The sequence below is a fragment of the Ceratotherium simum genome, chromosome X (genome assembly GCF_057802395.1).
Source record: "Ceratotherium simum simum isolate JZ-2026a chromosome X, ASM5780239v1, whole genome shotgun sequence".
In the NCBI taxonomy this organism is placed as follows: domain Eukaryota; kingdom Metazoa; phylum Chordata; class Mammalia; order Perissodactyla; family Rhinocerotidae; genus Ceratotherium; species Ceratotherium simum.
In genome coordinates, this window is record NC_141940.1 from 30007601 (window position 1) to 30026075 (window position 18475).

The 18475-nt window shown below is 46.6% G+C and overlaps 1 protein-coding gene across 10 annotated transcripts in view; it reads left to right on the top strand.

Moving 5' to 3' along the window:
- The first annotated feature begins 546 nt into the window (after positions 1-546).
- Positions 547-18475, top strand: part of SEPTIN6 (septin 6) — a 64074-nt gene continuing 46145 nt past the window's right edge. For 7 of the 10 annotated variants that reach the window (XM_004442271.3, XM_087426599.1, XM_087426602.1 and 4 more), the window contains exons 1-2: positions 656-758; positions 14260-14374. In XM_004442271.3, the coding sequence (XP_004442328.1) occupies positions 729-758; positions 14260-14374 (145 nt within the window). In that variant the 5' untranslated portion in view covers positions 656-728. Of the gene's footprint in view, positions 759-6108; positions 6184-14259; positions 14375-18475 lie in introns of those variants that run through there. The other 3 variants (XM_014796631.2, XM_087426600.1, XM_087426604.1) reach the window with 2 other exon arrangements.

Genomic DNA, 18475 nt, shown 5'->3' on the forward strand with positions numbered 1-18475 from the left:
TTGCGGGGCCGCAGTGCGGCTCCCCCCAACTGCCTCCTTTCTAAGCTCCACTGTGGAGCGGCAGGTGCTGCAGCTCCTCCCCTCCGGCCTCGGCCGCACTCCCGGGTCATGGGGGCGGGGGAGAGGTGTGGTGGAGCATTGAGACTCCAGCGGCGGGCGCTCCCATCCAAGCACCCTGAGATCTCGGTGGAGAGGAAGAGGGGGTACAGGAGGCGAGGAGGAGGGTGAGGAGGATTGCAGAGCTCAGCCGCCGAGCAGTGCGCGGGAGGGGGGACGGGTAGGGGCTCCCTTCCAGCCTCCAGGGTCTGGGGACTCAGGGATGTAAGGCGAGAGCAGGGGGGTGTGACAATTCAGCAGAGGTCGGGACGTACCACGGAGCCCAGTGGCGGGGGGGGGCAGAGGACGTGGTCATCAAGGGGAGCCCCCGCCCCCCTCCGCAAAGGCCTACGGCTGAGGTTGCAGGGAGAACTGGAACTGGGCTCACGGTAGGGGGAAGCGGTGCATTAAATCCTCCACCTCCCCATACCCCACTTCCGAGGGGGTGGGCAATAGAGGGGAGATTGGGGTTGGAGCAGCAGCGAGGGGGCCCCTCCCTTGCACCTCCCCCCACCGGACTTGGTCGCGCCCGAAGTGTAACACTTTCTCTTTGTCGGAGGAGCTCCGCTGTTTCCTGTGCTGTAGCTCCCGTTGCAGTGGCGCCCGTGGCAGCCCTGGCGGACGCAGGAGCGATGGCAGCGACCGATATAGCTCGCCAGGTGGTGAGTGCGGGGCTTGGGTGCCAGCGCCGGGGCCGGGGGCATGGGAAGGACCGAGGGGACCTGGCCGCCGCCACCGCCACTGCGAGGAGGGCAGTGGGCAGCATCCAGGAGCCAAGGCACAGGGAGACTTCTGTTCCCGGGGTCAGCAGCACAGTCCTCCAGACTGTCTCCGAGAACGGCGGTGGCGGGGGTGGGTGGGGGGCCTGGCGCAGGCAGCGGGCCGGCGGCTGAACTTGCATTGCCCAAGAGCTGCAGTAAGCGCCGCCGCCTCCCTCGCTGCAGCTGCGGTCCCGTCGCTGGGGCGTTGCCGAATGAATGGCCGCACGAGCCGCCGAGCCCTTCGGGTCCCCGGCACCCTGGCCTTGCTTCCTCAGACCGCGGGGCCGCGCCCCTGCGCACAGCTGCCCACCAGGACCCAGGCCTCCTCAGGAAGAGGGGCGCGGGGCTGGGGTTAGCCTGGGGCAGGAGGCGGGGAGGGGGGGCGGGGAGGTGGTTGGCTGGGATAGGGTTTCTCCATATGCATTACATATGTGACTGCGTCTGTGTGTGTATCACTGTGTGCGTGTGAGTGCACGCGCGCGCACTCGTGCCTCTCCGGGCTGGCGGCGGCGCCCGGCTTGTCTGTGACCCTAGATGAGCCCGCCTGTTTCTCTGAGTGTGCTCACCTCCACGGTGTGTGTCCATGTGTCCGGGCTCCTCTCTGTCTGCTTGTGCTGTGTGACTCTGGGTCCCATTTGTGCGTCTGTGTGGGGTGCAGTTAGCTGGCCTGTCGGTGGCTGGTTGCGTATTTTGGCATGTTTCTGAGCACCTGACCCGGGTTTTGCGGGCCTCTGGGGGTCCGTTTTGGGTGCGTGTTCAGTGTAGCTGGGCTTGTGTGCCAAACCTGTGGAGCTGGCTTCTTTCTATAAGGACTCAGGAAAATAAGTGTGAGGCTTGCAAAAGCGGTACCGTCTCTCTTTTTGTTGGCCACTGACTCTGGAAAAGAAAAATCTTCACTGAAAGAACTGAAGTTTTCCAGCCTGGGATGTGCAGGGAAATCGTATTGAAGTGACCTGAGGCTCCATGTTTGTTTTTTTAGATCAGAAGTTTGGTTGCAAAGGGAGGGGATGATTCCATTTGGGGGAACAACCTAGCCTTTCTATTCATCCATGACTATCTGGGATTTTAAGAAGCACACAATTACCAGCACTCTGAGATTAGGCGGGATAGTAAAGCAGAGGTAGGTCAAATCCCACGACATCAAATACCACTTGATGAAAATCTCTGAGCACCCCCCCCCCCGCCCCGCCCCACACACAATGTTTTTAAACCTTGTGGCTTACTTATTTAGGGAAATAGCCCGTGAAATGCAATTCCAGTGCAAAAAAAAAAAATAGCCCCTAGGTATATGGTGTAATTGAAATTGATTTGTTTTCAAAATCTGAATCCAGAATCTGGCAATATTTTCTCTACAGGATATGTATGAATTTATTCCACCCTCTTGTCCCTGTTTGGAAGGGCAGGGTGATTTCTTTGGAACCTCCCCCACCCCTGCAGACCCCAGCACGGAGCTCTTTATGCAGTCATGATGTGGAAGGGCCAAGAGTAGATAGGAGACAATGCTCTGATAATGGAATTTGAGAGAATTCTCTTCTCTCCAAGATTGACACTGTAATATTTATTGCTTTAGTGTTTTGAGGGTTCCCAGAGTGCTTTTCTGCTCCTCGTTACCTGCATTTTAGAGATGGCACGGCTTAAGTAGAGGAATTAGTCTCCTGATTACACTTGCTCCATCCTTAGTGACCAAAAAGGACGCTAATGATTTTTTTGTCAGCTAATTAATTTACATCGACCTGTCCATACTCTCTCACCAGTCCCCCTAGCCTGGATTAGGATTGCAACGTGAATATTGCAAAGGGGAACATTCCAGAAGGTTATCTTTCACCTCAGGCACAACTCTGGCAACCCAGAGATCCCCTTTGTTCTGCAGATGGAGGGGTGGGGGTGGTTTAGGGCCACTTGGTCTGCTTTGCATGGTTCTAGTTTGCTCTGGCTGGCCTTACCACACTCTATGATGAAGAACGTAATTGTACACCAGATTCTGAAGCTCAAAGAGCAGCCCAAGCTTGAGACCTTGTTATCGTGATAAATGGGTTTCTGGGAAAACTGACGTCACTCTCCATGCCCCCCCTTCCTCAGCCAGTGAAGCTCTTGTTTATGTGTCATTTGTCTCTCTGCTCTCCTTTGTGTCTGCAAGAAGTTGTAATTCACCAGAGGAAGATGGAATTAACTCAGGAGACCTTGGACGTCTGGTTGCTGTTTGTTTCTTCCAAGGAATGTGTATCCAGGGTTTGGGAGAGTACACCTAAGTGCGCCTAGCTTAGTTCTTTTTAATGAGCTCTGAGAGGTGCCATGGTGCAAGTAGTGCTCTGGTGTGTGTGTGTGTGGGGGGGTGTCCTTTTCAGAGTCAGCTGAGGGTCACTCTGGCTAGTAAGGTAACATCATTAGTGACTAAAACAGGCTTTAGAGTTGCTGGTTAGGACCCTTACTTGGGCATGCATGCAACTTGGAAGTTCAGCTCTTGTGTACATAATAAGATCCCATCCCATTTGAATGAACACCACAAAGATTCTGCAGGACAAAACTATTTCTCCATTGTGTCCATAGTGTTTATTTGGTTGATGGATAAGCATCTGGCACTATGGCTAGCCCTGGTCAACTATACAAAAAAAAAGTAGTAGACATAGTTTCTGGCTTTTAAGCTTACAGTCTAGTTGGAGAGACAAATTGTGGACACCAAAATAATTAGAGAACTGTAGAAGATTCTTGGTATGTTCTCACTCCCAACCCCTGCTTGTGAGGTGGCTTGGGTTGCTATTTATATATACTCTTAGAGGTTACATGACTTGTCCAAGTCAACCTAACAAGGCACAGTGCAGGCCCCAGAGGCTGCATCTCCTGGCTCTTGCATTGAGCTGTTTCTTGCATTTTGGGGTCCAGACTCTAAGAGCCGGCCCATGGTAAGAACTTCTCATTGATTCTGGCTTGAACCAACCCCATAATGTGGACAATGATGCTTTCCTCCAGTGGCAGCCAGGTCTTTCTCCCTAATGAAAGAGCTTGCAGGGGCTCACATTGTCCTAGCTGGGGTTGGCCTGGAGCAATTGTCCCAGGGCAACTGGCCACAGGTGGCTGCACTCTGGTATTGCTACCAAATGGCACTCACCCTTGATTATCCTTGAAGCTCCCTGCCTCAGCCATCTCCACCACCTCACACTAAAAGTAATATTATACCCTAAGCAGGGAGAGCAAAACCCCAATATTCACCCATACCTCTACTGGGATACAGCACTGAAGAAAACTTACAAGGGCCCAAATATTAAAAATTCTTGAATCAAAATCGAGGGTATATGGATCATCATTGTACTATTTTCCAACTTTTCTGTGTGTTGGAGACTTTTCCAAATAAAAAGTTGGAGGAAAAATGACAATGCCCCCCTTCAATTGCACACAGCCCCTTCCCTCAGGGAGTTCATAGTCTAGCAGTGGAGGCAGACACAAATAATGAGATAATTATCGTGTTAAGTGCTGCACCGGAGAGCTACTGCCTACTGTGAGAATTCATTATAAGGGGACCTAATCCAGCGGTGGATGGGGGCAGTGGGTGACAGGAAAGGCTTCCTGAGGGCTTCAAGGAGGAAAACGGTAGGTGTGAAGATGGGTGAGACCTCACTTCTGCTACTGGTCTGGGAACATTTCATTTGTTAATTCATGCACTTTTATTTTCATTCATTCCTTCAACATGTGTTTATTGGGCACCGGCTCTACCAGGCCCTGTGCCAGGTGCTGGGGATATAGTGGTGACCAAGGCACACAGACTCTACCCTCTCAGAGCTTCCACAGGAGAGGCAGGAATAAGCCTCTTCACATCCTAAATGTGAGTGTTAGCAGTGTTCTTGTTACAGAACTGCATTACAGCTGAGCAATTTGTCTGTAGGACATAATGAGATTTTGGTCTGTCCTAGTGTGCATAGCATTTACTTTGTGGAGTCTCTGCTGTAAATTTCCTATTAATTGCTGGCTTTGCTACCCAGCATGGCCCCTCCCTTCGTGTGCTGTGAGGGAGCGAACCCCGCGCATTTGCCTGAGCAAAACTAATTAGAAAGATAAGTCCCCTGGAAAAAGGTATTCCAAAACAAAATAAGGCTGATTCCTGGACTTGCCTGGGTTTCTGGATGATCAGAGCTGTGGCTTCACATTAGCGTGAACAATTGAGAAGGGCTTTTAGTTGCATGTACATTAAAACCACATTCAGGAAAGAAAGAGAGAGAGAAAAGAAAACGAAAGAAAAAGAATACCATGGATAAGTTTAACATGTTTCTTTCAATGATCTCAAAATGCTTCCATCTGTATGATTTCATTTTCCCCAACAGCTTCCTGGACACGTGTTATTGTTCTCTTCATTTTATGGGTACAGGGAGACCAAGTGACTTAGTCCAAAGTGTTATTGCTGGTCAGTGAATGAAACAATGAAACACCTACCACATGACACAGATTCATATTTTAAAAAAACTTTGGACCTTTCATGATGTTTCTAAGAAATATAAATGCTGCCCTGTCCCATCTCCCCCCCTTCCCACTGTCCCCCCCACAGCACACTCATGGGGGTCAGAGAAGAATATCCTTGGGTGCTTTGAAGACTCTGATATTAGAAAGATTCTCAGTTTAAATCCCAGATAGCACAGTCATGGGTTATGTGTGGGTTTTCTTTCTTTTTTTTTCCCATATTGCTTTAAATAAAAATCTTGGAGCCACCAGCCATGTAATGATGGATTATTTTAAGTAACAACTGGAGGAGGGGGCAGAATAAATTAGAAACACAGACCCTTCCTCCTCGGTTTGGCAGGAGGAGGCTTCTGCTGCCAGGATTTGGGATTTGAAACCGTGGGTTTCTCTGCTGCCTGCACAGAGGAAGGAGGCCACAGGCTCGGGAGAGTGAGAAATAATGTTGTCTTCTTCTTCAGTGTCTTCTCATTAGAGGCAGCCATCTGCTGAATTATGCAGCATGCTCTCGGCTGGCCCTGGAGTTGGGTCTTCCGTTGGCTGGCCCTGGAGTTGGGTCTTCCGTTCCACTCGCTTAAAGGTGACTGGGGAAAGGATTTGCAGGCCTTCTCAGGGACAGGGCTGGGGCTCAAGTATTTCCTGCCAGGGCCCTCTCTGACCCCTGATGAAGGCCCTGGGGTAACAGGAGCAGAACTCTGCTTTCACGGCCCTGATGAGGTGTGAGGTAGTGTTCCCTTTCCTTTCACAGCAGAGGCCCCCAGCTCTGAACACTGGCGCTGAGGCAGGAACTGGGTTTTTTCAGATCCCCTTTAAACGAGACCAGATGGAGGCAGAGGCAAATTCTGGCTCCCCAGAGGACAGTTGGGCATTCATCCAGAGGCCTGTGAGTAAACCTTTTTTCTTTTTTTAACAGATTGGAGATAACAATGGCCAGAACACCGAGAAAACTCTGTTTAAAGAGCCTGGCTTGAAGGGAAGCTGTCTGGCTTTTGTGGGAAAGTTGACCCATCTTGAGCAGGGGTCACCCCTGGCCTGAGGTGCAGATATTTTATCTAGAATCTGGCTTATTGGGTTAGGTAGCCCTGGGGCTCTTGAGCAGAGCTAGGCAGCTGACCAGGCTGAGGCTCAGACTGGAGTCAGAAAAGAGGGAAATGGGAGAGAGAAGCCCCTCCATGCCATCCACTGCCTCAGTTGCCTTCCATGGGCCAGAGCCCCCTTGGTGAGCCCACAGGCTTCTGGATGATGTTCTGTGACCCTTCTCCCTCCGACTAGCATCAAGGCACAAGCCTGATGTCCTGGAATTTTAGCAGCATAAAGAAATATATCTGCCACTTGAGTCAGCATTTCCATTTGTGAATGGCAGTCTACTTGACAGGGCCCAGGATGGGAGCACCCCTCTCGGCCACTAAATCACTCTGTGACTCGGGACAAGTCACTTCCTCTCTCTGAGTCTCTGTTTCCCCTTTTGTAAAATGAGCAGGTTAGATTAAGTGACCCCTAATGGCGTTTCCAGATCTTACTTTGTACGGGTCTTCTGTTTCCTTGTTCTCCAGCCTAATTTCTTTTAGGTCCTTGCCTGCTTCTGCTTCCGAATGAGGCAGCAGACTTGAACTCCACCCCTTCCCTGCTTTGAGTCCTCGAGCTGGGTGGGGAGAGTTGTAAAGAAGGCAAGTGTGTGCTTTTAGCTCAGCAGGTTCTCTGTGAGTAGAATAGAAACAACCCTTCAGATAGTGTCTGTCCGTGTAGGTGTATACAGCTATTGTCTTCCTATAAAAGTACATGACAGGGGCCGGCTCCGTGGCTTAGCGGTTAAGTGTGCGCGCTCTGATGCTGGCGGCCCGGGTTCGGATCCCGGGAGCGCCCCGAGGCACCACTTCTCCATCCAGCGTGAGGCCGAGTCCCACGTACAGCAACTAGAGGGATGTGAACCTATGACATACAACTATCTACTGGGGCTTTGGGGGGAAAAAACTGAATAAATAAAATCTTTAAAAAAAAAAAAAAAAAGTACATGACAGCTGAATTTTTGTCTACTGAATCTCATTTTAAATGCACTAGGAGAGCTGGCTATTTAATGGAATCCTGCTGTGAATCCTTTTATAGAATGAAAAGCCACTCTGGAATTGATCTGGTGTATTAAAATCCAGAGTTTCAGGTATTGGATTTGCCAAAAATGGGCATTCTCCCTGTATGGTGAGGATGGCGTCCTTTGTGCTTCCTTGGGGTTCCCTAAGCTGCTCCCCCACTGAAGGGCATTCCTGGGACCCCTTAGGGGTGCTGCCAGCTTTTGCAGGCTTTCTTTCTCCTTGGAAAGGCCCCCAAATTTCTCTCTCCCAGCTCAGGTCATTGCCGCTGCTATCAGTCTCCTCTTAGCCTGGCTTGATCTGCTCGAGGGAAAGCCCGATATTTGAAGTGTTCGGCACATTGGAGGTTTTTTTTTTTTTTTTAACCTCTGGGATCTAACTTATCAGTGCTTATGTGGTTCTTATGGCTGATAATACAGTGGCATCCACTCCCTTGACAACACTGGAAGCAGCAGATAGGGCCATCAGCCACCTGCTTCTTCCATCAAGACTCTGCTACATGTTTCAAGATATGTGATTTGAGTTCTGGTTCACATGAATCTTTATAGTAATAAGTTACACTGTATAATAATAAGTTATGTATATATAACAATAATAGTAATGTTATCAGGAGAATAATAGGGTTTAATTGTATTATCGGTAAAATAAATGTTTTATATATAGTAAAACTGCCTGAACGCTGAATACTTAACCGAATTTTCTGGTTATCTGTATGTAAAGCACCTTTTTGATTGTAGTTGAAGATTTTTCTAAAATATCTGAGGCCACTTTTCTGCCTAGGAGAGCATCATCACAGAATCTTTTTAAAAAATAACATTTTTATTCTGATTATAAAAGTGAAATATGCCTATTGTAGAAAATTTGGAAAACACAGAAAAGCAACAACACCTACAGCCCCTCCACCCAAAAGTAACCATTGTCACCATTTTGGTGTATATTCTTCCAAGCTTTTAAAAATGTATATATACTTTTTCCCGTGATTGGGATGATCCTGTATACACAGGGTTTTGTTTTGTTTCATTTTTTGCCGAACAGTTTTTGGTCATCATTTTCCTATGCCATTAAATATTCTTAGAAAATATTTTTATTAGCTGCTTACTATACCATCACGCATCATGGAACTATTGCTTGATTTTGATCGTCCTGAAGATGTGCAGCGTCTAGCAGAGATTGGTGCCTAGGGTTGAGGACGCAGATGGAGAGAGGGGAGGTGTGAGAGATCAGGCCCACCAGTAGGTGACCCATGAGGCTGCTGGAGAGACTCCTGTTTCAGTGTTTCTGCCCTTTCCCAGCTTCTACGTGAAAGGCCGGAGGAGAAAGTTTAGGGGAAGCCCAGTCATCAGTGACGAGTTCCAAACTTTTTGCTTTGGTCTCATCCTTCAGAATGACAGCTAACTTGGCCGCCCCAGTTTTAAACGGAGGCAGGAAATTCTGCATTGACACAATGCACCCTCAGTCCCTGGAGGCCTCAAATGCTGCTTGCTTAGTATACCACAAAGTTTGGAAGAGGGGCGGGAGGGAGCAGGGCACAGGAGTTGCCTACTTGGGTGCTTACGGGACTCTTTATTTTCAGAATAACAGCAATGGGAGAAAGATGCACAGCTGGAACCGCCATAACTGCGTTCTTCATAACATGAACCTTCGAATATTCAATTAAAAAACAAAACTGGTGTGTCCTCAGGGGAGGAGGCGGAAGAGAAAGAGAGTGGCGTTTCTGCCTGTGATATGAAATGTGGTATAACGTATTTCAAAACCGCAGGTGACTGCAGATGAGGAGAAAACAGGAAATGTAATTGGGGAGGAGAGTGGGGGCTCTCCCAATTCTCAGGAGTACTCTTTCGTTTTGCCTTCCTTTTAGCTCCTCTCAGACTCTCTGCATCCTAATTACCTCTGCTGCAAAGCTGAGCGAACACTCTCTTTTCTTGTATTAAAAATGTTTTTAAATTACACAGGTAATGAGTGAATACATTCATGTTGTAAAAGGATCAAACAATACATAAACATACTGACTACCCCCTGAGTAAGCCCCTATTTCCATTCCCTTCCCTTGAGGTCACCACAGTTCCTGGTTTGCTGGGTGTCTTTTCAGGCCCCTTTCTATGTGCTCACATGCATTTGTGTGCAAATACACATATAGAGGGCTTTTTTGCATATATGAGCTTATACCGTACTTATTGTTCTACAACTTCTTTTTTCTACATTATAGTAGGTCTTGGAAATATTCACTTCAGTACATATAGACCTACCACATTCTTCTGAATGGCTGCAGAATATTCCAGAATATGCATGTACCATAATTTAGTTAATATTTTCCTATTGTTGGACATATAGGTTTTTTCTAGTTTTTCAGTATTATAAACAATGCTGTAATGAATTTCCTGTACATAGTTCTTTGTACAGACAAGCAAGTTTCTGTAGAATAGAATCCAAGGGGAGGTTGCAGGGTTACGGGAGATGGGCTATTTAACATTTTAGTGACTGTGGTCTTTCTAGCATCTCAGTTCAAGCCTTGAATATGGCACCACCTGCTACTCAAGATGATAACTTGAGTTTTTAGTGTCAGATGTGCTGGGCACATTGTGAACATCCAAGGAATGTTTGATTAACTGCAATCAGAGTAATCAGGACTTCAATTAATCAGGCCACCTTAAAGAGAAAGAGGAAAGAGATAAGATATCAGAGGTTTAGTGAGGGAGGGGGGAAGAAACTTCCAGAGATTGTCCTGGGGTCAGTGTACATTCAGTCCAATGTCCTATACTTTTTACCTCCACAAAATTAGCTCTGAACAATGAGGACTGATATTCATAATAATGACCTTGACATCTTATAAAATTCATCAAAGCAAGAGTGAATGATGCTCCCTAGACAGGATTTCCTAAAGCAGGAACTATATATACAAATACATTTTTGAAGCTGTCTCAGGTACAAGCCTTAAGACAAAAACTTTGCTGCTTAAATCTTGGTTAGCAAGAAAAACACATTAACCAGATCCCATGTCCCCTGTCCCCAAACCCTCCAGTTAATTTAGGTGTATTGGACACTGGGTGAAAAGATACAGAAGAAGTAAGGATTCTGAAAGTCCAGTTCATCTAGATCAATGATTATTTCTCTGTAATTCTTCTTAATTTCAACCTTGGCTTCTGGTGATAGAAAACTATTGAGCCATCTCTTATTTTTGTGATTATTTCCCCCTCTTAGAAGAATCCTTTTCATCTTCCCATTCCTTACTTGTGGGCATTTCCTATATTCAATCTTTAGCTCTTTTCTCCCTGTACTGTCTCTTGGAGAACACATCCAGTTTCATACTTCTCACTCCTAGATATATATCCCAGTCCTGAATTCTCCTTGAGCCTACAATCCCATTTCGCTAAGTACTTATTGGATTTCTTCTCCTGGATATCTCACCATAAAATCAAAACTATCTTATTTTCCTTAACATATAAAATGCTTTTACAAATCCAGAAGAGAAAGACAAACACCTATTATGGGCAAAGACATGAATAGGCAACTCACATATATGTATGCATATACACAATACACATATATAGTTGAACAATAAAAAAATGTTCACCTTCAGTAACAAAATGCAGACTCAATAACGCAATGCTGTTTTCCAATGATTCAATTCACAATGGTTAAAAAGCCTCAGAAACTCAGTGTTGTTCTAAGTATGGAAAAACAGACACTCTTGCATAGTGGTGGTGGAAATAGACATCTGTACTGTTCTCTGTTGAATGATTTCTCAGTGTATACCAAAACCTTTCAAATGTGTGTGCCCTTGGACTTAGTGGGCTTCAATTTTAGGAATTCAACTTAAGGAAATAATCGGAGATACATGCAAACCTGTAAGAACAAGAATTATTGTTTATATTGTTGAAAACTTGGAAACACGCTAAATGTCTAGCAGTGGAAGATTGATTAAGAAACTATGGTAAATTCCTACAATGGAATGCTATGTGGCTAGTAAAAATAATGTTTTAGAAGTATACTTAATTACTCAAGAAAACATCCATGTTATATTAAACGTCATGTTATTGATTCAAATTATGAAAAGGAATATACAGGATTATCCCTATTTTGTAAGAAAAAAGGTATACAGACTGGAGGGAAATACATATAAATATTAACAGTGATTATCACTAATATTTTTCATTTTCTCCTTTATAATTTTCTGTATGTTATATCTACAGTGAACATTGATTACCTTTATAAAATAAAAAGTCTAATAAATGTAATTTCTTTTAGTAATAGTTGTTTAAAACCAGACTCCTCGACTTCTCCACTAAACAAGCACCCTTTCCCGGCTTCCCTCTTTCTGTCCATAGTGCCATCAGTCCAAGCTCCCAGGCTTAGAATCTCGCAGCCTTAGAGCTTTGATTGCTCCATCACTCCCTCTGCCCAATCACTCACTGAGCCTCGTCCCTTCTTTAGGAAGTCTCTCCAATTTGTTCCTCACTCCTGAGTCCCAAAACAGATCAGTTCACTTCAACCAGCATTTATTGTCACAGTGCCTGGATGTCACTCTGCGGGTTCAACGTTATTGGAGTCATCTCCTAATATGTCTTCCTGCCCCTACTCTCTCTTTCCTCCAGTCAATCAAGCACCCTACTTGTCTCATGGCCTTCCTTCCTGAAACACTCAAAATCCTCTCAAACCCCATTGCCTAGGGAATAAAGTCCATACTCTTTCTTCTGCTATTTAGGGCTCTTTACAGCACTGTGCTAGGTGGGAGGTAACAGTGGGCATATGGGAAATGCTTGGTAAGCCTTTGACAATGAAGTAGATCTTTAAGAATAAGGTGCAGAGTTCTCCCCACTGCCCTTCACTGTCTTCAGTTTGAAAATTTCCCTTCCTCTCCTCTAGGCACTTGGACCAGAGGCTTTGGAGCACTTGAAGTTTCATGGTGCTGAATTTGGAGACAGGAAGAGGCAGCCAGGGGAGATAAAATATGGCTCAGGAAACCTCAACTCTGTGTCCCTCCCAATTTCCGACGCCTGCTACGTAGGAGGCTCCACTGAGAAAGCATATTGGCTCTTAAATATCTGTCTCCTCTGCAGTGTTGAGGAACAGGAATGAACAGTGGGACACTTAATCTTTCTTTATTTGCTTTAATAAAAAGAAGGAGAAAGGGGGAAGGGGAAGCAGAAAGGGGTGAATGTAGAACAAGCCCTGGGTGATGTGGGTCATTCATGAAACCAAGCTGTCTTCAGGTGTCCCTCTGGGGCCCAGAATACGCCACCCCAGACTGAATGATGGCATATGGTTGTGTGTCAAGAATACTTCACTGGGAGTGTGTGGGGTGAGATGTGTGAGGGTAATGAACTTGCCAGACGGCAGTCACCAACATTAGCCCTGTCTCTCACCCTTGTAGGATCTGATGATACCAATGGGAGTGAGATTGCAAGCTGGGTGAAGTGGCTATCTGGGAACAGTTCTGACAGTGTCAGCCACTGAGATGCCCCCTCACCAACACAGTGCATCCCTCTCAGTGTGGAAGTATACCCTTATTATGGACCTAGTCTAAGAGTAGGTCCAGTCCAGCCTAAGAACTGTCTGGTAGCATAGCCTGGGGTGCTGGCGCAGGCCTCCTGGCACTAACCAGGCCCTTTTTAGATTGTTCTTGGCACCCTTCTGGTTACAGAAATCTTGGTGTAGTCCCATCCAACAGAAACTCTGACTGCTTACCTAGCCCATCCCTCTTGTCTAGCTTGGCTGTCTCCAGCTTTCCTGCTCCTCCCTTCTCCCCTCCCCCGTGGCCATTGGCTGTTAGCACGTTTCTTGAGTACGTGCAGGTCCCCTTTGTCCTTCCCCCTGGCTCCTTGGAACCCTGCCTCAGTTTGAGGTTCTCCCTGCTTTGTAAAACCATTAACAATAAGAAGCTTTGGGACTTGCAGGCGAAGCAAAGGTCCTCTGCTTTCCAGAGCTGTGAGTGGCTTGGCTGACCCCGGTGGAGACAAGGGAACCAGAGGAAGCATGCAGGGAGCTCTCTCTAGCTGGAGGGAGCCACAAGTGTTCCACGGCCTCATGTGTTCGTTTGGGGGTCTGTGTGGAAGGATAACCGCCAGTGCAGTAAGAACAGCAGCTAGTATTTGTGGAATGCTTGCCACATGCTAGGCACTGTGCTTGGTGCTTGGGGAGCATTATCCCATCTAATCCTCACACCAGTCCTACGAGGCAGTAACCAGTTCCCGATTTTACAGATGGGGAAATTTTGAGAAGTTAAGGAATTTTTCCGAGGTCAGAAGGTGGAGGAGGTGGGTCTCTAACTCAGAGCTGCTTGATTTCAAGGCCTAATCTCTTAACCTTTGTGCTGTGCCACCTTTGTAGGTCCCCAAAATGTCCTAGAGAGAGGAGTAATTGCTTTTCAAAGTTCCTTCATAATATTTACTGAACCCTTATGAATGTACCAGGCATTGTGCTAAGCTCGTTACATGTGTTAGCACATTTGAGCCTCCTGAGCACCTCTAAGATAGGTAATATTATCTCATATGACAGATGTGGGAGGAGACTAAGTCTCTGAGAGGTTACCCAGTGTGTAAGTGATTGAGTCAAGAGTTAACTCAAGTCTGTGAACCTCCGGTGCCAGCGTTCTCATCCCCTGACCCCGCCCGACCACCCCTCGTAAGCCCCCTGTGTGGTTTGCTCTGTCTGGAACCATGATGACATTCATTACGGAACTCTGAGCAAGAATCCATGATTTCTAAGCTGACGGGCCATTTTTGCTTTGGAGCATAGAGTAGCCAAGGGAAGAAATGACACACTGGGCCTGGGCGGGTGTTACTTCCTAGCATGGACAGCATTTGGATGGAGAAGTGAGACTCAGATTGCTTTTAAGCACATTTTCATTTTCTTCCCTGCCTCCCCCTCCAAATTAGGGTGAAGGTTGCCGAACTGTCCCCCTGGCTGGACATGTGGGGTTTGACAGCTTGCCCGACCAGCTGGTGAACAAGTCAGTCAGCCAGGGCTTCTGCTTCAACATCCTGTGCGTGGGTGAGTATTTCCATAGCAGGAAATTCTGTTACAGAATATGGATCCTTAATGACTGGATGTGGCTTTGCAGGTAATTAGGTTAAATAGTGTGTCATTCTGATCTATTTGCAAGAGTGTCCCCCCACCTCCCTTTTATCTCTCTGCTTGTTTTGTAAGCTGTGATTACATTTTTCCCTGGCCAGTCCAGAATATGGGGCCATACCTTGGGGGAAACTGAGCTGTATGACACCCAGTGGAAATTTTATAAGGGAGCTGGCTGGCTCAGCTACTGCTGTCGAGTTCCTTTTGACTGCAGAAAATAGGAGCCAGGACAGAATTGGGAGGGAGGTGATGGCTGGAGAAAGATGCCTGCCCACCAGCTGTGGGCAGTGGGTTGGGTCTGTCTGTTTCTTCTGCAGCTCTGCTATACTTGGTACAGTTTGAGCTCAAGTGCAGGGACCACACAGCTGTGTGCGAAGTTCTTTTATTCCTCTTAAGTATATCTCTGCCTGGACCTGTAGTCTCAAGTGTGAGAACCACATCTTAGTCACCTCTAATGTGATAATTATAGCAAAGTTCAATAATGTTTGTGAAATGAATGAATGAATTAACCCCACAGGAACCACTTATCATACATCTCAAACACTTCCCCAAATTAGCAATTTGGGTCCTTACTAGGCCTCTGTGAAGTGAGCACAGCAAGTAGCATTTGTAGCCTCATGGAACAGACGGAGACCCAGAGACTTGGGAGAATAAGGAACTTAGCTGAGGCAACACAGAGTGGCAGAGCCATGACGAGGACCCAGGTCTGGGTGACCCTTTGTCCCTGCCACTGCTTTTCTAACTGCTGCCAGCAACATCTCTTGAGAACACAAAAGCACTTTGGAAACTGTCAAGCACCAACCAAACAAATATGAGCAACAACAGTTCCTTGACATTCTTTAAGAATCTCTCCTTAGACCTTAAAGAAAAATCCAAAATTTGTCAACACGATCATAGCATATAATTTTCACTATGCAGTGAAGCCTACCTGCATATTTTCAGTGGCCTACTTCTAAAATTTAATGATTGTATAAATACCATTATTATGACCTTATTAAGTCAGTTTCATGCTGGCTGGAACACTCAAACACTTTTGCTAATTGCCTTTTCTTATTTTTGTATAGAGTGTATGGGGAACTCATTCATGTTGAGGATCTGAACCATGACTGAATTGGATATTTTTCTCTGGTCTAAAGTTCTGTCTTCTAAGAAAAGTCATTCGTTTTCTTGGAGTCTTTATTTTTTCTTCTCCTCCATCCCTAGCACTCTTTTCTAGATCATTTTCTGTAGGAGAAAAACTACACACTCAAGGCCAAGTAGAGAATAACAGAGCCACTTCTAAATATGGACTACAGGCAGTCAACTAGGCTCACTCACCAGCTAAATGACTCACTCCCACACACCAGCTTTGGAACCTATGAATTGAAAATATGTGCTTCACAGAACTACACATCATGGACCTTACAGTCCAGATCTAGGCTGTTAATTCTTCAAATGCCGAAAGTTTACTCATGGTCATGATGAGGTGCTATGAGGAGAGGGAGACAAAATAAATAGAAGCCATGGTGAGCGACATCAAGATCAAATGCTATCACATCCAATATTAGCACTGCCAAATCTCTCCAATCTTTGGCTGATGGCCAACTTATTTCACATAATATTTGATTACTGAAAAATTTCCACACAAACATGTTGGATTCCCTTGGCATTCTTCCCAGAGCTCCGTATGACCTGTACTGGCGTTGAGGAGATGAGAAATGAAATGACAGACCCATTCTAAGCAACCTTTCAACTAATAGGGTGGGCTAGTAAAGCTTTAGGAGGGAGGCCATGTAAATCAGATTGGCTCTGTGAGGGCGGAAGTGTAGGGTAATTGGATACGCAGACCACAGGCTCCGCTAGGGCCCAGAGGAAGAGGCAGCCAAGCTCAAGGCAAAGTGAGTGGGAGAAACAGTAAACTCTTATCTTTGAATTCCGACCCAGACCCAGGCATTGTATAACTAGGACTGCTTCAGCCTGCTTCAGCATGCACCTGCCAGGCTGGAATTGCTCAGAGCCCCGGGACAGACCTCTCAAGAGGGGAGGGGTAGGAAGGAAGGAGAACCTCTCACCCCCAAGGCGTCACCCCCTCTCTTTCTTCCCCCACTTGTCAAGTTTCAGGAAATGGCTGTCGTAATATCTCCTCTTTTAGCCCTGTTGGTGCAACCATTGGATGTACCAGCCCAGAGCAGTTTAGTTACACTCTCCATCCTTGATCCAAAAAAGCTTACAACTCATGCATCCTGCTCTCTGGCTGTGCTCACAACCTTGTCATTGCTCAGAGAACCCACAATTTGGGCCAAGGTCACGAGTGGCTTAGAGTGGCTCTAAGGCTGCAATCTCAGCCCAGCCATGGGGCTGGGTCCTCTCGCTGACTTAGAGAAGGGTCCATAGCTTGGCCGCTGGAGGTGATCTTCTCTCTCACAGGACTCTCAGTGACCACACTTTCATGCCTACCGCCTGTGCATAACTGTCAGGTTTGCTCCCTCAATGACTGTTATATAGCAATTCTGTTTGGGCATGGAATATGTTCTTTTCCGATAGGGCATTTTAAGTGTAAATTTATGGTAGCACTAACTTTGATTATTAACAGAGACCTAGGATATTTTTATCACAGTATTGTTTATCTTGGTGCTGGGCTGCTGATCACGGGCCCAGGCCCAGCAGAGTGAATACTCTATATGCATATGCGCATGTGTGCGTGTGTGCATGTGTTATGTTGGGATTAGGAGAGAGAATTTTTATGAATCCAGAGTCCAATTTGTATGTAAGAGTACCAATAAACAGCACCTACAATGATTATTTTTAGATGGCTAGGCACATGGGTGTGAGCATATTATGACTCCTCTCCAACAGATTCTCTAGGGTTGACAAGAATTACTGACTGGGATGAGGTTCCCCTCCCCCCATAAAAAACATCTACTAGTCCCTTAGCTTTGGAAATCACTAGGATCCCATGATCCTAGATATAGTACAGGAGACCTCAGAGGAACCACCAGAGCCAACAGTACAAATGTTCTGCTGGGAAAGAGCCCCAAAGAGACTCAGCCCTCTGAATGTGCCAGCAACAGTAATGCCTGTGAAGAGCACAAAGGGTCATAATGATAATATTTACTTTGAAGCTGCTCGGGATTCCAGGCTCAACTGGGCTCTGTTGAACTTGGAAAAAAAAACATACAAGAGAAGCTGGATTGAGGCTCGCTGAAGCAAGAGGGGCAGGGCAGCTAGCGTTCTATCAAGGTCAAGGGTCGATTGTTTCATCCTTCCATCTCTGGGAAAGGCAGCTGTCCACCTGTCTTAAGACAGGCTGCCAGCAGTGGTGTGCTGATCAGTGGCTCACAGTCCGCTCCCAGGAGAAAACTTGCCATGGTTTGTAGCATTTGCCGATTTCCATGGTGTCCTTACTTCCACCATAGCTGGTTTTCAGCTGCCAGCATGACGTCACTGCATGTGGGCTTGGGAAGAGCTGCAGGAAGCAGGGCGAGCCGGCTCCAGCACGCCACTGCTGGCCAGGCCTCTACAAGATCAGGAAGGAGAAGAGGGCAAGGTCAGAGAGCCAGACATGACCTTGTCCCTGTCCACAGGGTCCCTTGGTCAACTGGAGTTCCTGGCGAGTTTCCTTTCGGACACTTCCCTGTTGAACTCAGAGACGTTTCTCTTGGTTTATTCCAACATTTGGAGCTGGAAGAGACTTTAGCTCCATGTGAACAGAGATAGTGGCTGTCTTGTTCATTGTTGTATCCCTGGCCCCTAGAACTGTGCCTGGTTCCTATCAGAGGCTTTGTAAATAGTTGTTGAATGACTGAATGAACCAACAGATCACACCTATGGGATGCACAAGAGCATATTGGCTACAAGCATGGGCTCCAGTGTCAGACTGCCTGGATTCAAATGCTGGCTCTGCCACTTACTACTTTGTGACCCTGGATCAGTTACTTTGTCCACATTTGGTAGATGAGGAGGGTAAGGTGCAGAGAGGCTGAAGAGCTGGGGCAAATTCACACAGCTAGGAAGTGGCTTGGTTAACCCATCTGTAAATTA